The 27,241-nt window shown below is 36.8% G+C and overlaps 1 protein-coding gene across 1 annotated transcript in view; it reads left to right on the top strand.

Moving 5' to 3' along the window:
* The first annotated feature begins 530 nt into the window (after positions 1 to 530).
* The window catches only part of iqgap1 (IQ motif containing GTPase activating protein 1), a 62,319-nt gene continuing 35,608 nt past the window's right edge, over positions 531 to 27,241 (top strand). The window contains exons 1-2 of the mRNA XM_038308484.1: positions 531 to 576; positions 2,691 to 2,793. Coding sequence (XP_038164412.1) covers positions 531 to 576; positions 2,691 to 2,793 — 149 coding nt within the window. The remainder of the gene's footprint in view (positions 577 to 2,690; positions 2,794 to 27,241) is intronic.

Here is a 27,241-nt window from a genome sequence, read left to right as displayed (position 1 = left end):
AGAAAAAAATATATATATATATATTTATAATGAAAATTATTACAACAATAACCCATTTACCCATTTTTTTCACATAAAATACCCAGAAAAATATATATAATACAAAATTATCATAACAATAACCAATTAACAATGATATTATTTTGCTGATTTTTTTTTCACAGATAATACCCAGAAAAAAAATAAGGTTTGTAGTTGCAAAGAGAAAAATAAACGAAATTAGGCACTTTTAATAAAGACCACCAGGAGGCGCTGCTCTTCAGCCTCTATGGTGTTTCCTGAAACGCATACTTCAGGATTAAGAACACACCCAGTGACATCGGTGAGGTTTGAAGACAGAAAAAAAACCCTCCGTTCAAACTGTGCAAAGTGGAGCAAGAGGGCCGAGAGGTCCTTCCCGGGTTTCTGTTGGATTTTGGCGCAGTGCAGAGTTTGGATCGACTGGACAGCCAGGATCAGTCCGTGCGTAAAGACAGAAAAACTTTCCTCAGTTCAACCGTGGAGCGCAGATAGTTTCTTTAAACAGGAGGATGTCAACTTCAGACGACACAGACGGGCCCCGACCAAGATATGGCTGTAAGTTTCTAACTTCAGAAATGTCTATACATTTATTAATCTGCTCAGTTTTCAGATTCTCCTGCCTCAGAGAGGAAATGCTCTGCGCTCCAGCTCAATTTCTCCTCATGCAAACTCCTCACAGATTAAATTTTAAAAAGTGAATTAAAGCTTTCAGGTCGGGTTTTTACCTCTGACAGCGTGCTTACAGCTTTATTAGGACTTCCGCGTTTTCTTTGCTGTGAGGAGGGAGGAGGCCAGGTTTCAAAAGTCTGTTGCTCAACTTTTGCTTTTCCACAACTTTATTTTCACACCTTTTCAAAAGTTCTTCAAACTAACATATCAAATTCCCACTGAACAAACAAAAAGCCCACGACAAACTTTTCTGAATTCCCAGGTGGCAAAGTTGAGAGGAAATGAATGACCTGCTCCTATGCACATAATTGTTTGGTTTTAACAAATAAAATGTTTATCTTTCAGGTTGAGCTATTTGTATTAGATGAAATGGGGGCCTCTCTGGCCCCTACCGTTCACTATCATTTAACATTTAGGAAAAATCTGCCTGGGAAAGTCAGCTCCTTTCAGTTGGATCTCATGGGAATCCCTGAGATAATCCCTAACACTCAGTGGGCTGTCCTCATCAGACAGTGAGAAACCCTGAGATGATCAGGACGTGTGTTAACTGGTAGATGACTAATGGATGAAGTGAGTTTCTTGTGCAAGTTTGTCTTAAAATCCACCCTGCTGGAAAAGATGTATGTTTTTCCATGACTGTGAAACATTTTCAGTGTGTAAACAGCTGTGTTAGAATTAAAATGGCAATACACAATTTCGTATTCCAAGAAAATGAAATTGGGCCAATCTTCCCTTGATCTGTTTAAGCTCCAGGTCGGATACTGAACGTTTGGCTTTTATTTTCCTTTTTGCCAAATGCATGAGACCCCAAAAAAAACTTCAGTTCATCAATGCACCCACCACCAGTATTCACTTTAGTTCATATCTTTTAACCTTTATTTATTTGTAGCAATCAATTAATCTATTTATAATTTTATCATTAATCAAATAATAATCTGAAGACAAAAGATGCCTTAAAGGAAATCTTAAACAGAGTTTTAACCAGTTGTTCTAGACAGAACATATTTACAGACAATAACTTTTTTTTTACTTTAAAGGTATAGAGGAGGTTTTTCACACATTTTTGAAAAAAATTATCATGAACAACCCTGTACCCGCTACCGAGAGGGAACGCCTATTAAACGTGTGCAACTGCATGCACAAGCCCATTCTCCTCGTGTACGCTCTGTTTAAAAGTTGCTGTTTGCATCGTTCATACAAGCTTACTTTCAAAAAGAAGATTTGCTATTTTTCCACTATGTCAGACTCGCCACCGGTAAGTGAAAATTGGGACGAGCATGGAGGACAGCCTTATGTAAACATATAAGATGATCCACCCGGAACAAGAACATCCTCCACTATACCTTTAATGCAAAATTGTTATATATTTTATACAATTTTGGTATAATTGCTGCCCTGACTGGGTTGTTATTTAAGTTAACCATGTGTGTTAGTCTTTATAGTGCAGTTAAGGATTAATCGATTTAATATTTCACTTATCGATTAATCATTAGTAACTGTTTCAGCTTTAGTTCACACAAACTAGAAAACAACTGCTATATTCCCACATTGTTCCAAAAAACGCACAAATGCAAAAGATCTCATTATATTTGTTTATTTAAAGGACCTTTCTCCGGCATCTCATGGAACTTTAAACCACTGGAATTGCTTAAAAAAAATTGAAACCATAACTTATACTTTGCTGCATATTTATACTGGAAATCAGCATGTTCCTATGTGGGAAATAGTAAAATCATAAATGTGAATCATTTTAGAGCAATTAGTCTGGATTCAGAAACTGCTTTTGTTAAAGAATTAACAGTATCTTTTTTATTTCTTTATTTTTTGTCCCTAAAAAACCCAAAACGAAACAAGGGGCGGGGTCAATTACATTTTTCCTTAGCAACAGAACTAAATTTCCTTATTAGCTCATGGCCAGTTTTTATGCTGCTTGAATTTCTAATTTTATTTTGACATAAAAAGCTGATATCTAATTGTGTTATGATGTATTTTGATTCCAGCTGTCCTGGATGGTGTGGAGCGTCTCACGGCGGAGGAGATGGATGAACGGCGACAGCAGAACATGGCCTACGAGTATCTGTGTCATCTGGAGGAGGCCAAAAGGTCAGAGGCTCATGATCCAGTCGAGAAAGGAAATAAAACTGAACCATAGAGGTTTTAAAGAGAATTAATTCTGTGAAGACTTTTTTTTTATTTTTGACAAACATTTGTATGGTTATGAACAATAATCTGCAGCCAAAAACTCTTTAACCATTTAAAATCAAACCAATTGCTCTTCTTGTTCGAACCAGATTAAAATAAGTTGTGCATAGTTATTTTTATTTTATTAAAAAAAGGACTATGATCAATATTGCTGTTGCTAATTGTGCGTCTCACAGCAGTATTGTCTTCCTTTAATGTTGGACTTGGTGCAACCTACAGTAACTGTTTCTAGCTGAGATATGGAAATCAATGCCGTTTCGGATTATTCAGATCAAAAATATGCACCATTTCCTGCTGACTGTATCTCGCCCACCGTTTGTGGTATGGAACATATTTTCTATATTTGAAAAGGCTAGAATCAACAGTTTCAGATATGTTCATGAAATCGGTCCCTACAGTGACTGAGAGTCTCAAAACTAAAATCTCTGTTATGTCGTTTCTTCTGTGCAATTCAGGGAAGTGAAAACATGCAGCTGTGCATGGAGGAGATTTTTTTGAATGACTTTTGAAGAATGTCTTGAATTTTCCAATCAAAGAAAATATATCTTAAGTATAAAGCTCTTCATGCAGAGCATATCTGCAGTGAACAGTGTCTAAAATGTCTGCACTGCAGACCAAAACTGGCTAACTGAAATTATTTAGAAGCAGTACATTTGTTAAATAAAGACACATTTCACTTTGCTTTTTTAAATGTATTCTCAGTATTAGTCATGCATTACTTAAATGAAGCGTAATAAGTTGTTTGGCTCTTAATATTATCTGAAGTTTTACGTAATTAAAAATTAAGGTCTTAATTTTCTTGCTTTTTAAGTTGAATATTTTTGTTATATTGGTCTACAATGCGTAACTTTCCAGCCACAAAATGTAGAGCTTTCTCTGAGAATCAATGCTATATTTACCCAGGTTTAATAAATGCATGTGTTCAGTTTTTTAAATCTGAAACAATGTTGCTGGATATTTGGGATCCTAGTTGTTGTACAACTCAAATAAAAGCAAAGGAACTTGGGTTCAAAAGAGAAAATCTTTGGGTTGTAGCAAATATTTTCCATTAAGAAAGTAGGATATAGATTTGTCAATGAATTTCTCATTTTGAAGATTCCAAACATGTTTCTTCATTTAGTGGATGGCCAAATTTCAATTATTCTTGTACTGCAGTGTTACACCACCCACAAATTTCTTTATGGGATGCAAATGTCCCCTATGCTGCATATTGGACCCCCTTCTGTCAAGGTCAGCCAAGACAATCAGAGTTTATCTTCAGATTCAGCACTGACTGCAAATTGGTGGTCTTGGCTAAAAAAATGAGTATGTTTCCATTGGTTAAATGTCCTCGACCTTAATGGCAGCTGATGTGAATGGTTCCTATGTGTACCATATTTCTGGACAATACTCACCATTCTGGCGGGATGCCATGAAAATGCAATGGGTGAAATATCAGACGGATATTTTTTTTTTTTTTACAAAACACTAAAATAATAACGGAAAGCAAAGGAAGGACAATCGACAAACAATAAAAAAATATATATTTGCGTGTGAAAGGTTAAATCAATTCAAAATAAAGATTAAAAAAACTCTTTGTTTATGTTGTAGTGAAGAACCATTAGGTTCAGCATTTTTTATCAGTGTGATGGTGTCTGATTGAGCCGTCTGGTCCTTTATTGTTGGTTGGAGTTGATGACTAACTATTTTTTTAATGATCAGCTCAGAGTGGCTAGAGTCACATTCTCAGACACAGACTAAAGCAAATATTCTTAGCCTTTCAAATATGACCTATGAGTGATCTAAAAGCCTTTATTGTTAAAAAAGCACCAGAGGTCTAAGTTCCCCTTTGAACTAGTCTAGAATCGCTTTAAAACATTTGAATAAGGAGCATGTAAGAAGCTTTAAAAGGCTTCCTTTCACCTCTATTATATTTGAATCATTTTTCTATTGAATTCGGCTGTAAACCAGCTTGGAGCTTTTTATTGTGCAACATAGAACATGCATCTCAATGGATGTTTGATCCTCCCTCTGTTGTTTTATGTTCATTGATACAAGTACCTTGTTTGTCGTGCTGTTCCGGCAAACAGATGTTTATATTTTACAACCTTTAATTTATTAATGCTGTTTTCTTAACATCCCCCTCATTTTGAAGTAATCCTCATCTATTTTCCATACCCAAATGGAAAAGCAAATAACTTAGGAACTGTAGGCCCAAATTACATGTGTGATACATTATTTGAAAGATATCACCCTCTACTTTCTGAATATATGACATGTAAATTGGGTGAGTAAAACACAGCCCAAGCTGCATCAGTTCAAACATGACCCAAAGTTGTTGTTTTTTTATTCTCGAATATAATTGGTCTTTTTTGAACAGCAGTAATAAAGGCATGTCTCATTTTATTACATTTGTTCTACATCATATCAACCATAAATGCAAAAAAAAAAAAAAAAAAAATTTTAGACCTCTAGCTACAACAGTTCCACAGCTGTGGGGCTTTGAACTTTTGGTGTCAACAGCATCTCCAAATGTGCCAAATGCTTTTTCTCAACTATTTGACCCATAGAATAACACTGAAGCATTTTAGGGCCACAAAAATTTTTTTCTTAATCAGTGTATATAACAAAATGTATAATTTATAAACCTACAATAATATTAAATTATATAAAAAATAGTGAAACTGCTGCTTTTCAACCTAAAATAAGCCCTAATGCCTTTTCTGAGCTGTATTTTGTGTTGCTTTTCAGCCTAAGGCAATGCAATTAAGCAAAATCCGCATCCAAACTTAAAAAAAAAAAAAATGATTAACAATATGCTGGTTTATATAACCAATTGAAGACTGGATTTATAAAACGGCTTCTGGATGCCTTCAGCATTATGTAGTTGGTCCTGCTTTGTCATGTTTACATTTTGACATGCTGCTATATCTGTGTTAATTGTGCTTTGGTGCTCGCTGGGTCTATAAAATGAACTTCGTGGTTGATTTGTGGAGACTGTAAACTTTCAAAAAATGTCATAACAATTTTACCGGTGTAATTTTCATGCATTCAAAGTTATTATTTCTAAACGCTTTAAAAAGGGTTGCCGGTGATCCTGTGGGTTTAGAGAGGTTAGCAAAAGGTGACGCAGCCTGGTATTTCTGATATATTATTAGTTTTTATAAACAGAACAAAATAAACAACTCCAGTTGATGCTCATTATAAACATGCTGAATTTATAAACTTGCCAAAATAATGAAGTTGTAAAAAGTCACACTATGTCTTACAATATATTATCGATCTTATTTTTTATCTATTTGTACATGTGCATGAACTTCACTCCTAATTTACGGGAATCATTTTGTTGATGGATCTCTGCTGTAACATCTTCTGTAAACATCATATATATATATTTGAGCAAGACCCTTAACCCCACACTGCTCCCTGGGTGCTCCCCAAGGGGATGGGTTAAATGCAAAAATTGAATTATCCCATTATAGGACAATAAAGGGATTTACTTGTCATGTTCTGCTGATATGGGACCGCAGAGATGTCCCGCATCGCCCCCCCCCCCCCCTTGATCCCCTTATAAACTACTCTGGGGGAAGCCTGAGATGTTGCTAATAGTTTGATTTCCGCTCTTTTTTATGAATGACTTTGTCCTGGTTAATATAAATAATATGCCTTAACCACTAACCACTACCAACATTATATACATGTCCACCCTTTTGACACCTTGGGAAAAAAAATGACCTCGTAGCTGATCTCGCAAAATATATAGATACTACACCAGTATGGGTTTGTAATATTGGCTCTTTATTATATTTTAAAAGCTCTGATTGAAATGTTTTTCCAGATTATATCCTGAATCCCTGTATCTTGTCTTCTAGCTTCAGTTTAACGAGTGCTGTAGGGCAGCTATGTAGTGGTGAACGTTAGGTGTGATTGGTAAAATATGGGATTTTTGTTTTCAGACAGACCAATCACTTCCTCCATTTGCATGTGAAAATTTACACCATGACGCCACATGTTACACTAGTCTCAATTTAAACAAACATGAATTAACAAATCCAGCAAAACATTAACCATAGACAGCACGTGATTGGAGCAGCAATGCATGCACTTCACATGATCCCAAGGCATGACTAATTAATCTGCAAATGCATGCATGTATCGACGATTGCTGATACGAGTGAAAAACGCTAATAACTGCCAGCCAATGTATCCGTTTATCTGGTTAATAAATGTTTCAATATTTTTCTCCATCAAACAAAGATATTTCTATGCAGATTTGTAAAGGCGTGTTTCTCTCAACCCGTTTTATAGAATACACCCATTTGAATTTCTGAGAAGTGCGATGGCGTGATGTTTAACACAAGGGTCAGCCCCAGATGAATGGCTGCGCAGAAGAGGTGGCTTCTTTATGTGCGTGTCAGTGGCTCGGTCAGTCAGCAGTTGCTCACATAGAGCTGAAAATGTCGCGCGCTTGCGGATTCAAAAGAGGAAGGATAGTGTGAGACAGGAAGTGACTCAGTCCCTGCTGATTTCTGTATCTCCCTTTGTTGCCGCAGAAACCTTCAGTTGTCATAGTGACAGCTTCCGGTGCGAGAGAAGCGTGCTGTGTTAAAGTTTGTGCTGTTGTTAAATAAGGCTGGGCCATCGTGTGGCTGCCACGGGCCTGTTGACCTGCTTCCTTCACCTGTTCCTCTCTTATCATCTATCTGTGATGTTCAGGAAATCTGTGCATGTTTTGGTTGATCTGGTTATCTGGTTTCCTTCCAAGTGTATCTATTATCCCTGGAAAGCTTTGGAGAGGAAATTTATCATTACTGTTGTGGAAGTGTAAATCAGGCCATTTCCTGTACACAAATCTTAGCAACAAAACAAAAATCACTTTTAAAATTGGCAAAAATAGAACTGCATTCTTTACATTTACTTTGTATATGGCCTCTGATCATAGAAATTATTCAAATTTATGTTTAAGGTAAAAAAACAAAAAAAAAAACATAAAAATTGCTGTGCAAATAAGTCACAATTTACCACATTTACCTTTTTTAATTCTAGACTTTTCTTTCAAGATATACATGTGTATGGTAATTTTGCGGCAGCGTTTCCTCAGTTTGTGGAAGTAAATAAAGGGAAGAAATTGAGTTTGCACTTCAGTCATTATTGGAGAAAACCTGTATTAATACTCCTTGGTTTCCCAGCGTTTCATTCACAATCCTAACCTGAATTTGCTTTTGGAAAAAAAAACGGATGTATTGTGCAGATGGCGCTTGATATTTTTATTTGCATATTTTGGACACGTTAACGATTGACATGTCACAACGCTGCATTACTCCTGTATAGGATTGCAGAAGTTGAAAGAGCGCAAAAGTAAAAATCTATAAACTGAAGAAACTCAAGTTAACTACAATAACTGTATATTATTTAAGGAACATTTTGCACTGGTCACTGTACCTGTATCTACACAAGGTTCCCTTAAATTAAAGTTCTTTGTTGTCCATTTTTTAAAGAAAAAGAAAAGATGATGGTCTTAAACTGTTAAATAAAAATTAACAATTGCAATTAATGAGAAATTCAAATTGTCATAGCCTTTGAACCCCCAGAGACAGCCTGACACACCCATCCCACACCCTGGCATGCATGTTCTCTTCTGCACTGAGCTTTATTAGTGAAAAAAGAAAAATAAATGGCTTTCAACATAAACATGAGAGAACTGTGGCTAAAGCAGTTAAGTGTTAAAAAACAAGGCTGGACAGATATCCTAGCTGCTCGTTCATCCCACACAGGGATTAAGGTGTTGGAGAACCAAGGCATAGAGAGGGATTTTACAGTAACTATGTCTCATAACATCTATAAGATGCCAACACAATGCCAGATGGTTGTTCAAATGCTCTTCAGGAAAATGCTTTTAAGGGCTATCATCACAAATTTAAACATGTAGAGTTTTTAAAAACTCTACCAGAACTGTGATTGTTAACACGAGCCTAAGATTGAGTTTATCTGCAACAATCAACTCTAGGTTGGTCTGCTCTGTAAAAGCAGATAAGGGCAAACACACCTCATACCTATTATGATGCATGGTAGAGATCAGCATGGACTTCTTTCTCTCTTGATTCTCCATTAACGTGACAGATCCTGGCATATTTCATACACATTTATACCTCTGTTCCAACAGTGTAAAGGTTCAGTAGTTTACCTCTTTATTGCAAGATATTTTATTGCATAAAAAAATGAAATCAAATTATGCAAATTATCAGTTCGATCTACCCGGGTGGAAGGTATTGTCTCCTGTGAGGATATTTCTCTGAAGCATTTTGAACCTTTCAAATGATGACCAAAGCAGCCTTTGGTGAACATTCCTCTCTAGCAGTCCCTCCTCTGTTAAATGTGAAACTGGAAAGTTAGGAACTCCTTGCCACTGGCTGATTGTGTTTTTCCTTTGCTGCTTTACGGAGGTCACCACCTCTCATAATTCCTACATGAAAGGACAAAACTTTACAAAAAATAAACTCCTGCCATAGATCTGCTCTTCATGTTCAGTCTAATTCTATTATGCTGTCAAATGTGTTCCTATACATACTTTCAGTTATCTGTTATCTGATAACTGAAACTGATAAGAAGATTGTATGGTCTAATTTTATAAATGTTTATTTATCTGATCCTGTTTTAATACATTATATACATATGTTTCTGGTTCCATGATAGCATGAATAATGCTGCTGTGTTATTCTGAATCTGTTATCAATCAATTTTTAGTGTATTTATTGTATTCTAGGCTACCTGAGTCCCCATGCTGTGCTTTTCCATCAGGTAGAGTTTCAGGTAGACCCAGCTCCAAGTAGTTAACAGATGAGACTGTTGGGCCAGTGTGTGTTGGTATTTGTGGAATGATGAGAATGCATTTGACAAGCTGTACCTGCAGGGATGGCTGCAGGAATTTGCTCCAGCTTCAGATTAGTTCGAGTGTCGTCATGGGTCATGCATGAGTGATCGCTGCTCGCCACAGCTGAAAATGCAAACTGTGCTATCACTCTTATTTTCATATTCTCTTTATATGGTGAGAAGCTGAGTGAGGCTAAGGCCACATTCAATGCCCATTATCACAGCTTTTATTTAAATGCTGATGGATATATTCACCTCTGTTGACTTTTCAAATAAGAAACAAAAATCCAAACCCACCTGGAGTTATTTAGGTGGTCAAAAGGAAATAAAAAAAGTAATATATATTTTTTTTATTTCATGGCTTTTCTTTTAAAAATAAAAAAAAAAGCACATAACATTCTGCACTTACTGATACCACATTTTAATGCATTTTAAATCTTAAAGCAGCACTAATTGCACAGTGTAGCATTGGGTATTGCTGCTGCCTTGCAGCAAGAAGGTTCGGGGTTCGATTACTGGCCTGGTGTCTTTCTACATGGAGTTTGCATGCTCTCTCTGTGCATGCATGGGTTCCCTCCAGGTACTCCAGGTTTATGTACCAGTCCAAAAACATGACTGTTAGGTCAGTTGGCTTTCTTCAAATTCTCCTTAGGTGTTGTTAAAGATAGGCTCTGTGTCTGCACCTTGAAGCTTTCTCTCTCTGGTTCTTTTTCCTGAAAAGAAATCACTCGGGACAAACTCTTTAAATAACATTTCATGAAGTATATTTATTAAATACCCATGAGACATGACAACAGATTTTGATGGAAATTGTAATCTTACTCAGATCAGAGAAGTTGCAGCTTTTTACCCTCCGGGCTTACCTCTCCGGAAGTGGCCATGATTAACAGTTAAAGAAAAACTTTATACAACTTAAGTCTGCAACATCATCATATCGTTACATCATACACATTAGCAGATGAGTAGACATCCATGGCTCCAGCCTTATCAAAATATTTTACTTTGTTCTTAGCTGAAGGACGCCGCTTTCAATCCATTCCCAAATATTTGCCACGTACAGAATGAAGATTATAACTGTATGCGGACAGAGGAATCTTAATTAGATAAACGACTGGGAAAAACATCAGTTCTGACACGCAACAGGCAGCTAATATTAAGGTGTAATAAACTTCATATCATCATCAATGATAATTATCCTAACAGTGTGAGTGTGTGCATGAATGGTTGTTTGTCCTGTTTGTCGCTGTGTTGCCCTGTGATAGACTGGCAACCTGTCCAGGGTGTACCACGGCTCTCGCCCATTGACTGCTGGAGATGGTATTCTAAGCATATGTGAAAGGAATAAGTGGTCTGTCATCTCCTCTGCTGGTTATTGTCGGAAAACAACACTTGCAACTCCCAGTTCTTGCAGTAAGAGTTTAACGGCAGCACAAGCGTATGGAAGGCCACTGGCATCAGTTAGAATCACAGGGGATTATAGAATTTTTTTTAATTTTTTATTTTGAAGGCTTATGACTTGGCAGAACCACAAAAAAACTGTAAGAAAACCTCTGTCAGAAGATAAAAGTAAGAGAAAACCAACATTTTGATCAGGACAGGGATCACAGAGTATGTTTTGTTCATGGTTTGCTTCGTGTAGCGACTTAAATAAGGACGCCAAACTGATGCAGACCTCGCAGTGTTATTGGACTTGTAAGAACCATATCTGCCAAACTCTGTGTTAGTATTGTGACTGTAGAATGAGTGTTTTTTTTATTTATTTTTTTAGTGTGCTGTGATTAACATGGAGATGCTGAACTCCTTATAAGAGCAAAAAATTGTCTACCCAGGAGGCAGACTTACACCTAAACAACCTAGGTTGGTTTAAAAGTACAAATATAACAAGAAGCCACTGTATAGTAGTTAACCTTAGGTAATGAATAATACTGGCCACCTCTTTAGACATTTGGTCATGATATGTACCTTCCAGCTGCTTAGAGAGTGACACTGTGGGTGAGCTGCTCATGGAGGGCAGTCAGTGTTTAGAACACGGCTGTTTTCAAAATAGTTTTTAAGGGAAGCAGCCCTTAAAACTTACTTGGATCTGATTTAATGAGTTATAAAATAGAAAAAGAACCTTAGAGATCATGATCCTTTGTCTGGAAATTTAAACTGTTTAAAAAAATACACAAAAGCCATGCAGCGTAAGCTAAACTAAACAAGTCTGCTATTGTTACAAAGATATGAACATAAGACATCACTTTTTGGATCACAGCTTTTATGTGGCAGATGTGATGCAAGGGTCAATTTAAGAGATAAGATCAAGTTTATTGATCTCACAATGGCTAAATTAACTTGTCACATCTGCTCAATAGTCAAAAAAAGGTGCCAAAAGGTGGAAAAGTTCTCCAAACCAGCTTTTTGGAGCTACCTTTAATTCATCCATCCATCCATTATCTTACACGCTTGTCCCAATTGGGGTCGCGAGGGGTTGCTGGTGCCTATCTCCAGCAGTCAATGGGCGAGAGGCGGGGTACACCCTGGACAGGTTGCCAGTCCATCGCAGGGCAACACAGAGACACACAGGACAAACAACCATTCACACACACACTCACACCTAAGGACAATTTAGAGAAGCCAATTAACCTAACAGTCATGTTTTTGGACTGTGGGAGGAAGCCGGAGTACCCGGAGAGAACCCACGCATGCCCAGGGAGAACATGCAAACTCCCTTTAATTCATTTGTGTAATAATATTCATTTACATACATATAAGCACTCCCAATGGTCATACAGGAAGAACTAATTTAACGTGATACCAACAAACCATCACTTAAGTGATCAGTGTGAAAATTGTATTTTGAGGTATAGTTGATGAGAAAATTTCAGACTTTTTAACTTGGAATTCAAATGATGGAGATGGTCTCTTTAGTTGACCCTTTATTGAGTTAGAGCCTAAATGGTTAATTCTAACAGCAAATTCCTCACCGCTGATCATATGAATTGATTATTAGCAGATGAAGAACGCTAGTATATCTAAATTGATGTGAAAGACCTTTTTAAATCTAATCTTTTTCGTTATTTTTTTTTAAGTTGGTCTTGTCCAAAACACTAATATAGGTTTGTTGAAAGCTACAGAAATAATGCAGATTTTTTTCCAAACCCAGAAAGGACCAAATCTGGGAATTAACATTAATGATAACTTGTTTTTCCTCCTTACCACATAGATCGCTTGTGTTGTTTATGTATCAATTTGACTTCATAGCATATAAAGCCATTTTTCTTAACATGTTCCCTAAATCGCAGTACATCTTTGGTTACATCAGATAGTGATTAAAATCACTGGATCCTCTGTGGTTAGTACTCGCCAACGATACCAGCAATGATCTATTACAGCTGATGACATGTAGGTCCTGCCAAAGCCAAAAATAAAGCCTTGCTGTGACATTTTTTTGTCATGTTTTTTACATTGGATTCAGATCTCTGCAGTGTTCTTCAGTCACCCCAGAGAAACATGAACACTTTCTGTCACAGTAAGATGCTGGATTCTCCTCATCATTTTATCCTGCTCTACACGTTTTGGCAGATTTTAATCAGGCTGAGGTTAACGCTAGGGTTTCCCACAGTGCTGAAGCAGATCAACCACTTTAAATTCCTACACATTAAATGTCTAATCATAAATGTGCATCACAATTGCTTTCATTATTTGTTCTAGCTCACTCAGTCATTCTGGGAATGAAGTTGTACACGTTTTCAGTAAACTCATGTTTATTGATCCATGGATGATGTAGGCTGCAGGCCTTTTCATGCAGCAAAATAATTTCTAATTTCCTTGATTTAAAGACTTGATTTTCTTCCGTGCCTTATGAAATGGCATCACAAATCTATAACAGCTGCATTATTTCCTGTCTAAATGACAGAAGGATAGAGCAAGAAATTAACTGGTCCTAAATTTAATTTTTTTTTTTTTACATTACAGAGTCTTAAATCCAGATAAGCAGATTCCTCTGTGCTAGGAGCATACCATGACAGCAGAATGAAAGTGAAAAAGGAGCTTTTGGTTTGCCTTTGCAGGAGAAATCAGTGTATAACAAAGAAAAATGCATTCTTGCTCTTTAATGTGAAGTTTGTGCGATGTAATGTAATATGCATTGTACACCCCTGCTGCTACTTTTGTCTTATCTATGTCACTGAATCTGATTATAAATGGATTCTTAAACCACATTTAAAAAAAGTTCAAATACCACCCACACATTTTTTGATTTTCTGTTTTACTGTACATGAGACATGTCACATCTTAAAGGTTAAAAAAATGTGGGAAACTATTAATGAAACCTGGAAACTTAACACTATTTATATCCATTGTCGATACTGTACCTTTTCTGTGTTTTGGGGTTTTGACTGGTGTTTCAGCCTGATTCAATGGTGTTTTGTAGACTAATGTAAATAATTGATTTTGTAGACGAGCCTTGAATAAATGGAGTTAATATAGGGAAAAATGTTCAGTTAATCTATGGAGATATGCAATAAATCAATTTAGGTTTTCAGGTGCAGTTTTTTATGGATGTCTTGTGCTGCTGCCTTTATTGGGTCTGTTTAGCCCTTGTGGTTGTGCTTGATCCAGTTCGGCCTCCACATTTACGAGCAATTAGATCATCGGTGTTTATGTTTTATCCAGCTACCTCGGCCACCATAAACAAAAGCTGGTTTACAGTTTTGGTGTAACTGCAGTGGAAAGTCTAAAAGAAAATCTCTAATTACTGCCATCAAAGGAATTGAACTACAGTTATTTTAGAGATGTGAGGATTAGAGTAGAGCATCATTTGGATATAACTTATTCCAATTCCTTGTTTTGATTCTGGGTTCTTTGAATTGTGATTCTGATTCTTTTAAGACGACAGATAATACAATTTTAGAGGCTCTAAATGAGCTGACTAATCAGAGTTCTGTCTGGATAAAATTGTCTGAACTTTTCCATGATACTTAATTTCTTTGACATCTAAGTATATGTAAACGTGGAATAAAAAAAAAAAAAATACAACACAAGGTTAGAACTGGTGCTGATCAATTTTAAAATCTTGCCCAACCTGAGTAAGGATGGGTGTGGCTAAAATTACCATGTTAATATTCGTTTTGTGCAACTGACCTGAAACTTGAAAGCGTTACACATGTAATAGATGGGTAAATTTCTCCATCACCTGGGAAAATGCATAATTTAAATTGGAATAATTCCCCAAGTTAAAATGTGCAAATAAGACCAGTCAGTCAGTCGACTAAAACTGTCCTATTGAGAAGAAGTGTCTTTAAAAAGGAAAGGTACAAAGGAAACACCTTTAAGATTGTAATTCAACACCAAATGTGGCAAACTGTTTGCCTTTCCAAGTCTGCTGACTCTGACATTGGAAGCTTGTACAAACAAAAGGGAATACAAACGAGCAGGTGGAGAGAATAAGCAGTTAAAGCGTTGGTTCTTTATGAAAAAGGTAATTACAAACTGAAACATTTCAGAAAGTAAAGGCAAAAATGTGAGGTACATATATTTATAGATCTTTTTAAAGAGTTACACACCTAAAATCTACCTTTCTTTTTTTGAAGACGTATAGTTAGATGTCTAATAGTGCTTATGACCTGATCCATATGAATTCCCTCACACCTTGGTACATTTCTATATTGATCTGTGGTACGTCCAGGCTCGGACTGGTAATCTGTGACACCGCGCATTTGCCCAATGGGCCGGTCCTAATTTCAGTGTGCAGAGCCCTCCTTGAATCATACCGGCACCAACACTTACTATATTGGATCTGAAGCACCTACCTGTGACAGTAAATAACTCAAGGAGCTCAAGAAGTTATACAATGATAGCTACCTAAATGATGCATGCAGTATATATAGCCCTTCCTTGTCATGTACATCCTTGTGACGGTCGGCATATGGTGTAATTTTCTATTTCTTTAAACTGTAAAATCCTTGCAACAAACTAAATTATTATAAAACTGAAATGCTTTCTTTAAACCAAACTATGATGTTCCTCTTATGTTTGGCATATTTATGTTAGAATATTTTGCAAAAATATGTTGCGGTGCATGATGGGGTTTTGCATCTAAAGGCTAACGTTTCCCTTCTTACGTGCATTGTTGCCAGGTTGGGAGGTTTCCCAATCTGGCAGTTTAGGGTGGCTGTCCAAGGGTAAAAAATGTTTTTCTTTAGATTTATGGCCTAAGAGATCAATAGACTTTGGTTCTATTGGGCAAGATTTCGTATATCTAGGCGGTTCATGAAAATTTTTTGGGCTGGAAAACGTGAGTCGGTGACATCTGGAAACCCTGCTGATGTGGTGTTTGGCGCTGGTGATGCTTGTAACCTGGGGCGAAGGCTTTGGAAGGCATTCAGTGGACTGTGACAGCTTTGTGTCAAGGTGTACAATTCACCACTACACCACTACTACTCTTAATAGTAATAGTATCAGTAGGACTGCTGGTTTCGTTGATTTCGGTCTGTTGACTGATGGAACCATGGTGTTTACATTATTCCATTTCATAGCCCACATGCCACCTAGACCAACAGTGAATGCTGACACACCGCTGAGCTTTCTTGTATTCATTCTTCAAGAACTGTCTGTCAGCCTCTATAATGTATTGTTTTATGTTGGTGTTTTTACAACCTGGTCCATAAGTGGGCCGATGTATATGGAAAAATGCGAGGGCTGAAAATTGTTCCCACTCCGAGCCTGGGTACGATTTACCCTGCTGATCACTGGGGAGGGGAATGTAATGAAGAAGAAAGTTTTAAAAATGTTTTTAAATTTTGAAGATATAAATAAAAAAAACAAATGTATTAAACAATTAGACAATAAAGGGTATGGCCTCATCTTTCTATTTAAAACAATTACTTGACATTATTGTGTCAGTGGATAACAAGGCATGAAAGTTATACGTTTTTATCTAATGAGTGTTTGATGTAGATATTCATCGATGGTCCCTATGTGAACAATATTATGTGTAATTTTTAATAAGAGATTTAAGGAAATTAAATACATCCTCAGTTGATTGATTTAAGATGTAAAACGTCCTTTTAAAAGTTGTGACATTTCCCTCTCTTGAGCCTAAGCATGCAGCTGAAGCTGGACTAGTTCAGGCCACATTAAGGCAGATTGGTGGCTGTTTACCTTGGAAAGTGGGCATAAAATAAGTCTATTCTTCCTCTGGTTGTCTTTGAGCTGCTGTGTCACTTTCCCTCTTCTACTTGAACTCCTCAAACAGGTTTAAATTACCTCCTCACTGCACATCAGTAATTGTCCCTCAGTAATTGTCCCTGGTATTAATCTTCAACCCAACAGTAAAATATGATGGAGGTTTACTTTCAGTTACATTTTTTAGCTTTCCTGGAAAGGTCTAATTGATATTTAATTTAGAGTTTACTGAGGAAAAACTGTTATTACAGAACAGGTAACTATTTTGCTGTTACATTACTTGCTCACTTTATTAAACTTGAAACAACAATTTTGTGGCATATTTGTGAGAAACTGCTTGAAGTTGTTGTAAAACAGCGTAGAGCTTTCGAATGTCATTTCAGTTCTGCAGTTCTTTGCTTATTGGTAATAAGATTGCGTGGGACTCAAATTGGCCTTTTATTTACTTTCCTGTCATGAACTTTCCATAACCTCCCACTCTGTCTGCACTGAATAGAAGGTCGCTTTTCTGTTATTGTGATGTTACTTTTTTTGCCCCACTATTACAGAGCAGAGGACTGGTTACAGTCTTAGTGGTTATATTAAAATAGAAGAGGTTTGCCTCTTAGCTCATTAATGGGAGCTTTACCAGGTTCTAAAATCAGTTAAATCTGAGTTCCAACATAGAAAGAAATAAACCTGCCAAAGGGTGAGTAGAATAGAGAAGTTGCGCATAGAGAAACAAATTACAGAGCACAATGCATTGCCCTGCAGAACAATGTTTAGCCGTGAGGTATTTGTTTGAGGGTTTTTAACTGAAGCAGAGAAGCAAAGTCAGAGGTATGGTTGCTTTTAAAATAAGCTTTAAGGAAAGACAAATATGCATATATTGTAGGTGGATACACTGTTATCGCCCATCACAGTAATATTGATATCAGATATCAATATTACTGGGCCTAATCAGCCCTAATTGTCATTTCTGTCTACAATTCAAAGCATGGCACCTTCTCTTCATTATATTGTGACCTGTAAATATTCAGTTGAAGGGAGCCTAATCTGTGAAAATGGCTGATTTGTTTTTTCCCGTATTCAGCCTCAAACCCCATCATTCTATAGTGTTGTGGCAGAAGCATATTTTTATGCTCTGATTTCTTTCTAAAATAAGAAATATATATATATTTATTATTTTGATTAGTAACCCTAGTTGTATGTTTACATGTTAAGTTTGGAACTTTCTATAAGAACTATTTGTTAGGTAAAGGCAATTAGATGCTGAAATCTTATTGCTGCTATAAGGAAAGTGATTTCATTCTGACTCTACTACGTAGGTCTCTCATTGTTTGGGTATGTCAGGATGACAACTGATGATAGGCTAAAATTTGTCGTCTTGTTAGCTGTTAAAGAAAACATATGAGCTGCCTTCTGCTTACGTCTGAACAATGACAAGAATTTACACTGAAACCAAAGTGTTGCTGTCAAAGCAAATATCATGAATGTCATTCCGGTGAGGTTATTGGTTTGCATCATCTAACAGATGAAAGTGAAGCAACTGAAGCTTTTAAATGTATTTTTGTCTCTGATTGAAAGTGGAGATTTTAAATTAGATTTTATTTCACCATTTGTACCATCTAGCTCAGTGGTTTACAAACCACCATGGTTTTCTTATATGGGGAAAGAACTTTGTTTGTTCAACATTTCCCTTATTAAACAAAAGGCACTTAGTTTACTAAATCTTTTTGGCAAAGTGGACAAACATTGTTTTGAAAGATTAATATTGAAGAAAATGGTAATGTATGTGAATATGCTGGTAGGAAATCTGCCCAAATTCAAAGTTACAAGTATCCATCTATGTTTACCTCCTTTGCCAGTGAACCAAACTGGTATCAGAAAGTTGCACGAAAGGGGAATAAATGCACATTTAGATCAGGAGCTACAAATGGGACCTGGTTGCTCTTTGCACACCCTTAATTTAGTGGAAAGAAAAATGTAATCATAAAAACCGATCTTCCTACAACAGCAACACCTCTGAGATTAATAAGTAAAGATTTAATTTTAATTAAATCAAATAGGAAGTTTTAGTTAGTTAAACATTGCAATGCTGGATGCACAATGAGAGGAACATTTAGCCCAAAACGTTTGCTTTGTGGTTATGGAAAATCTTTTTCTAATATTTAAGCTGTTGGTGTACATAGATATGTCTTATTTTAGTTAAAATTGCATACCGGTAATTAACTATTTTCTTTAGTGGTTTTCACTGCCTCTGTTCAGATGACACAAAACTTAACTTGTTAGTCTGAATTTTAAATGCTATTTATTGAGAAGTCCTTGCTCCAATCACCTTTGTTAAACATGGTCCTGGCACCATTATGCTGTGGGAATATTTTCAAGAGGAATGAAACCGGTTATAGATTTAAAAGACTTTAAAAACATCACCATTTATCATTATGCTTATCTTTCTTTGATCTCTTTGTAAATCCGAAAATGCTGCTGTGTATTTAGTAATTTGCAAAAGTTGATGAGGTAAATAAATACTTAATCATGGCCCTGTTTTACTCGGACAGACAGAGATCCATCTCTATCAACAACGAATGTTTGATCTTTACTCCATAATGAAGTGTTAATGACACCCTAAATGCCCTTACTTAAAATTACTTCTCATTTAACTTGCAGTTTAAATTCAATCAGAAGCTTTACTTTCCACTGCCAGATCAACTCAGTTCCTCCTAAAACTCTGGCTGTTTGCCTGTAATTTCCTGTTTTTGAAAGTTTTCAAAACCCTCCTGTGTATAGCTGCTGCCACAGTAAGATTATGCAACGCCAAGCCCAGACATTGTGTTGGTGTGATGAGGAACAATGGCTCAAGAGTGATGTGTCGAAAATCCTGAGAGCGATAAGCTCTGTTCTTGTATGACTGATCCCGTTTGCTGCTAGAAGAATCGTTCTGCAAACCAGCTGCTTCTGCAGCTTTTGTGCTGGATGATTTTTTTTTTTTGCCTTTCATTTTACAAAGCTTAAGCTGGATAAAAGCATTTGCTTTGTTCGTCAGGATATTCTGGTCCATTACATGTTCCGTATCTCTCCATCTATCTTCCTAATTGAACTTGGGTTAGTTGAGATTCCAGATGTTTTTAGGGGTTTTTTCTTTACCCCCAAAATCCTACAAATCCTTTTTTTTGTCTTTGTTTATTATTTATTTGCTAAAAATCAGTTTCATAGGTGAAAACCTTTTCTTTCTTCTTTTGTTGAGCACTGTAAAAATATATATATCAATCTTGGTTTCACCAGTATTTAATTTGTTTTCTGTAAAAGGATTTCTTGATACTGAGGCAATTGAAATGTACAGATTATGAATCTCCTGTGTAATACTGCATCATTTATTTTTAATCTTTGCAAGAACTTTAGTGTATATGAATTAATATATTGTTTGATTTCCAATAGAGGTACTAGTTGCTAAGCAGAAAACAAAGGAATACAGTATCATCTGAACTAAAACTCCTTAAAATCTTTTTAGAAACTTTTTAACCAAGTTAAAATCAACATTCTTTCTTTGGCTGCTAATGCAAATAAACATGTTAATAAACATGTTGAACCATTGGATTACTTGGATAAAAAGAGAATGAATCTAAACTTATTCTACCTTTGTGTGAAAGGGAACCTTAGTTAAACTCCTAAACAGTGTGTTTAGAGGTTTTGTGTAATCCTTTGTAAAGGTTGTTTCCAGAGAAACTGTGATTCCTCTGGGAAAACAGTCCTGACTCACTCTGACTGGGAGTGAATGGGACAGAATGAGAGAAGGACAAAGGGAAGAAAAAGGAGAGGGATCATTGCTACATGAAGGGAGCTGCAGGAGTCATTCCACCCTCCTCCTCCTCCTGCCTCTCACCTGCCTCTCACCTGGCTGCTGGTGAAACATAATACTATTTACTTTTCATTCCCAGACCAGCAACAGGCTGAGCCCCTTTTAGACTTTTTACATTTATAGCTCCATTTTCTACTTTTTTATTAAAGAACTACTGTTGTAGGAGCTGTCTTTCATTTTATTATTCATGTGAATGCCTATAATGCCTCCATAACTGCTCTGCCACAAATGTTAAATTCTTCTAAAGCCAAGCTGCATTGGTGTGTTTCTATTTTGGTCAGATGAAAGGAAATTTAACTGGGAGATGCAATGATATGAAAGTTGGTGACTTGGACTGACTTTATTATCATTTTGTACACACAGAGTGTATACAAAAAGAAATTTGGTTCAGCTCTGAAGAGATATTTTATTTTTTAAAGTGCAGCCCCGATAAAGGTAAGTAGATAATGATAATGTAAACATACAACTGTATATTAGTTACAGTTCCAAAATTTTTTTTTTTGTGAAATCCCATTTTATACAATATTCAGCAGTCTAATGGCAGTGGGAAAGAAACAATGCTGAAATCTGCTGATCTGCATCGGATGCTGCGAAGCCTCTTCCCGGAGGGCAGCAGGGAGAACAGTCCATGGTGGGGGTGTGAGGGGTCATTGATGATGTTATGGGCTCAGGACACGCAGCACTGGGAGGAAATGTCTTTAATGGAGGGAAGAGGAGCCCCGATGATCTTCTCTGCTATTCTCACCTTCTTCCAGTCTGAGGCGCTGCAGCCTCCACACCACATAGTGAGACAGCTGGTCAGAACGCTCTCAATGGTGCTTCTGTAGAAGGTGGTGATGATGGGTGGGGGCAGGTCACCCTCAATGATGGTGCCGAGATCCGACAATAATATCGCAGTGTTATTACGTATGTTTACTTTACCAAAAGTCTGGAGAGAAAAAAACTTTAAGGGTGATTAATAATGGCTTTTATCTTAATTTAATGAAGAATTCAGGTACATGAAACATGAAAACAAATGACAACATATGAGTGCTGGAAAGAAATAATTGAGAATTATTTGAAAAACGGCTTAAATTAGAATCTGGGAAAGTGCAACAGCCCACTCAGATGTGCTGAAAACATTTTGGCCTTGTAGTTTACCTACTATCATTAGGACATTAAACAGTTGTGAGAGGCTAGAGTGTGAGTCCAGCTGCCGTCGGAGGCAGAGAGGATAAGGTCGGATTCCAGTGTTGCAGTAAAGCATGTAATGCTCAACTTGGCTCTTATTCATGTCTTTTTTTTTTCTCTGGTCACTTCCATCACTGTTCTGATTCATTCTTTCACCATTTTAATTCTCCTTTGTTAAGGTCAAACAGTTATATAGATGCAGGTTTTTATTAGGATGATAAAATGCATCATCCAGTTCAACATGCAGGATAGGAGGAGAGTAAAAGGCAGGAGATGGATTTTTTATTTTTTTTTACTGTGGCATTTTGTTGCTTCCAGATAAGGCCTGCCACACATAATTAGCCTTTCCAGCTATTCAATAAACACACATCCTCCTTTCTTTACTAAGCTTTATCTGTTTGTCCAGAGTTACCGTCTACCCTTATGTTGGCTGGCACAGGATTTCACTTTATATCCGTTTATATTTATTGAGAGTTTACGCATGTAAATCAGGGGGTGTGGGGCTGGGATTTTCCGGTTACATGCAGAGCTGATTTGCATTTCTCTGGCACACATGACTTGAGACTCTTCACCTGACAGTTAGTGGGCAAACTGTTGATGATAATCTATAGCCAAAGCTGGAGGAAGAGAATTCCCTTTGAAAACTCCCGATAAATCTCCAGGTTTTGGTTTGTTTACTTGTAGTCCACGGAAACATGGCGGAGGGAGCATCATGGTTTTAGATTGGCTGGCTACTTCAAGGCCAGCAATTTTTGCATTCATTTAGGGAATCAGGCTTTGAGGCTCTTAACCTCACAGTTTTTAGCAAACTGCAGAGGATAACCCTTAATGGGGAAGCACAGTACTAGTCCTTTATGGTCAGTGTCCTTAATTCAGCTGATTTACCGCCTCTTGATTTCATTGTGTTTTCATCATGTCAGTTTTTTTTAAACACTGACCCAAATTTTTACCTCAATGAGTCAGTGAAACCTTTAAGCCGGCTCCTTTCAAAGGGACGTCAATACCCAAAAGCCAAGGCTGGTGGTCTGTTTGGTTTAAACATGTATTGTCTGACTATTGTTAATTATTTATGACAGTGGAAATATTTAAAACTTGGAAAGATGAAGTAGCAAAGTGAAAAAAAATCCAAAATGTACTAATCTCTTTGGATTAAAGAGTATTTGGATGTGCTGAAACATTTTGAGTGAAGGAATGTACATTTTTGACAGCAGTCAAAGAGAGTTTACTTGCAAAGAGTCAGCAGGTCTTCCTGTAGAGATGATGGTCAGTAGAAATGCCTCTTCCTATGAGACTGACCCCCGAACTTTGCTCTGACTTAAGTTTCCTGATAAGTGTGTAAGGTCTGACGAGGAACAGAAAGGGATTTTGCAGAGACGGTGACTGTGTGCAGTGATGTTGTATTTATCTCCCACTCTTATACTGTACATCAGAGATGGCAAAAGTACTCAATTTCCATACTTGAGTAAAAGTACAGATACTTGTGTTAAAAAATACTCTGGTAAAAGTGGAAGTACTGATTAAACTTCTTTACTCAAGTAAAAGTAACAAAGTACAGGCTTGTAAATTTACTTAAAGTATAAAAGTAAAAGTAGAAACCACTTTTTTCATGCCGTTGCCTACATTTTAAATGGATGTCTGCCAATAGGACTAGATCTCCGTTGTGTTCATTTTCAATCATCTCGTCGTCCATGCTACTATGCTAACGCCACTGCCACCAAGCTGCAATGATTTGCCGCCAATGAATACCGCCGAATCTGTCGATTCGTCTTGTAGTGGTGCGTCAAATGCGACGTAGATTCCCATCCAATTAGATTGAATTTGGTATTGATGACGTGAAAAATAATAACGGTAACTCCATTGAAATGATTCAAAACTAAAGTAACGAGCCAATTTTTTAAAATGTAAGGAGTAGAAAGTACAGATATTTGTGTAAAAATGTAAGGAGTAGAAGTAAAAAGTCGCCATAAAAATAAGTAGTAAAGTAAAGTAAAAATATCAGAAAAATCTACTTGAGTACAGTAAGGAAGTATTTGTACTTCGTTACTTCCCATCTCTGCTGTACATAAAAGGTTAGACTTTATTTAATATGCTATTCATTCGAAAATAACTGTCAATTACATTAATCTTATGGGGTTTCATCACACTTTAATGCCTAGCCCTCTATTGGCCATGAATATATTTTATTTTCAATTTGTTTTATTAATCTTCAAAGCAATATTTTATCATGAATTTAGAAATACTCTCACCCTTTTGTCGTCATCAAATATGTTTTCTCTTAGCTTTGATATGTGTTGAATGATATCAAGCATTAACCTTCAGATATCTAGACCTTCACACCTACGTATTTTTAGGCTGCACAGAGTGACTACAGAGATTCCAGTCGTTTTTTTCATATTTCTGACTTAATTTCATATTGCAGATATGCCCGTTTGAGGCCAGAAACATTTTCCTGATTTTATTTCCTGCTGTTTCAAAAGCCATCCTGAATTCCCATTCATAGCTGTAGATCTTTCTTGTTAAGTGGAGGGTGTGACCGTGTTTGTGCTTGGCTGGAAGGGGTGTGCAGCCTTGATTAAAAAGAAGCATTACTTAGGAGTCTTTATGGAGCCTTTCATTGCACCAGTAGAGAGTGAAAGTGGCTGCTTGTTCCTGACTAGAAGGCCCAGGCCTAGCGCCATGGGTCCACAAGCCCGGCCTCAATGGCAGTCCTGTCTGAAAGCCCCCCATGTCATGACTTCCTGAGAGGGAAGTTGTTTCAGCTGGTGATTAGCCTCTCTTTCTTGCATTTGTTTGCAGACCAAACGGCTTAAAGAAAATCTAAGTGTTGGGAAGCTGAGGTTCCACGTTAAAAATAATGCACAGTTTGCACAGCTGTTTCATAAACTGTTTAGAAACTACAGTCCTGAATGGATTTCCTCCGAAATCAATGCAGATTTTTCTCCACTTAATCGACCTAAAGAGAAATAACATCCACCCTTTAGAAAAAGAAAAAAAAACTTAACACAAAATTTGAGACTTGACAACAGTTTGTCTTTCAGTGTAAATATCTTCTTATGGGTGTTTCAGTGATTATCATAACTTTTAAGTTTAAGACTCTTTCAATTAGTCTAATTAAACTAAGCTGACTTAAAGCTGCAGTCTGTAACATTGAGAAGAGAGCAGACTTCGACTGAAAATTTGAAGAAAAACAGGTTTCACGCCACTCCCCCACCCTCTCTGCTTCACTCATGCCCCAGCTCCAAGCTCCACCCCTCTCACAGCATCTGCGCGGCTACCGCATGCGACCAGAAGGGGGGGGGGGGGGGGGGGGGGGGGGGGGATTCAGCGTGTGTGAGCTGTGATTGACACTCCATCAGACGCTCCTCTGGCTGTGATTGGTTGTTTTGACTCGTCCCGAATTATTCTTTCCAGATTGAAATACAGGCAGTAGGCGGGACCAATTGAAGCAGTTTTTTTCACAGGTTACATATCACATGTACTGCTGTCTGGGCATAGGGACAGATTTAGCCAATATGACAAAAAAGTCATTTTTAAAAACTTACAGACTTCAGCTTTAATTAGACCTAATTGTTTTTTTTGTTTTTCAGATTGTCTTGGCGGTTAGCGTAGTTGCAAACTTGCAGCATGCAGTAAGCATCGAGTCCTAAAATATCTCATATTGGAAAAAAGACATAAAAGTTGCTGCATTTTATTTAACTGTACCAATATGAGCAAAGTGAGAAATGAATATAAGGCTAAATAGCTTTTCTAAAGCAATTTCTGGTCTTAAATGGAGAAGCAATTGTGTATTTAAAGTACAGAAGAGTGGATAAAAGCTGATTGTTTTTTGTTACAGATATATTTAACTTCAACAGACTGCCTGTGTGATAGCCTGTTATTTCAGGCTATCACACAGGCAGTTATTTCAGAACTTTTTTCTGTTACAAAAGTATTTAATATTTTCTATAAAGTGGAAATTAAAAGCTGGTTGGAGTTGTAATATGAGCTGAGGTGTGTGTTTATTTCCTCCCTGTTTCCTGCTAAAACTATGCCTAAAATGAGACTAAAAGCTCAGGTTTATGAGTAAATACTTTAGAACTCCCTTTTACGGTATTCTCGCAGCTCTTGCTACAGCAATGCATGTGGTTGCATGTAGAGGGAGGCTTGTCTGAAGGAGGAAAGGAATCTCTTAATCTTCCTCAGGATATAGGTAGCCTTGCTGTTGCTGAAATTGACAATAAGTGGGAGTGTTTTCTTAGGAGATTAAAGGAGAGGCTGTTTTTTCAATGCTAATGTTTGACTTTACATGTTCTTCTCTGGCCCAGAGGAAATCCTCATGGCCATTGAGGACCTTCAGCTTTCCCACTGGCAGCTGATTTTTGTCAGACTTCTCAGAAATGATGGATATTACGGACAATATTCAACAATGGCAACAAAAAAGTTGATATCTGATGCTAAAGGAAGACACTTGTTGTATGTTAATGTAATACGATTACATTTTCACACTCGGGATCAGAATGGATATTGTTATTATTTATAATTTACCTGGCTAAAGATTTTTGTTGTTTAATTTCAACTAAAAGTAATAGATATTTTTATTTAAGTTCTTCTTCATACTGTTCTTTTCTTGTTGCTGTAGGTATTAAGTTAATATTACCTATCCTTAGTAACAATGACATTTACAATTACTAAGCAGAAACAAGGTCAACAGTTAGTTTGATGCATTAAGGTAAACAAACCCCAATTAAACAAACAGGGTTCATGAATGTAAACATGGAGATACCGGGGAAGATTTCTAGTTCATGCAGGCTACAAGCCTGCATGTATTAGTTGGTACACATCTGTGCAAATCAGAAAATATTTATTCAACATTTATCTGTTAAAATCATCTTGCTACATCACCTAAAGTAAACCCTTTCAATACAAAAAGTTCACCTCAAGGGAGTTGATGATTTCACCGTGGCACACTCTCATTCTATTAGCTCAAAAATAAAAAATAAATTTTGGCAGAACAATTCATTTTTTATTTGAGAGAGGGAAAAAAAGCCAACATATAATCAGCAAAAACAGAAATTTCTCATTTTAGTTGTGTCTCATTTTGTGATAATGCAAAAAAAAATAGTTCAGTTAAGAATATGCAACAGGTAAAAGCCATAAGAACTTGCAAATCATGGCCGCAAGAACAGATTAAGGTAGTTTGGTTCCTTTAGCCGCTTGAGAGAGGACGCATTTGCTGAGTATGTACAACCCCCTTCCCTCAGAGTGTATGTCACTCCAAAATATACTTTTCCTTCAAGTTAACCATATAAACTGGCCCTTTTTGCTGCTATTTTGATTTTACTTTAC

Source organism: Cyprinodon tularosa, unplaced genomic scaffold, assembly GCF_016077235.1.
Source record: "Cyprinodon tularosa strain WSP-4 unplaced genomic scaffold, ASM1607723v1 ctg638, whole genome shotgun sequence".
NCBI lineage: Eukaryota > Metazoa > Chordata > Actinopteri > Cyprinodontiformes > Cyprinodontidae > Cyprinodon > Cyprinodon tularosa.
The sequence above is the reverse complement of the archived record's forward strand: the minus strand, read 5'-3'. Positions and strand labels throughout refer to the sequence as shown.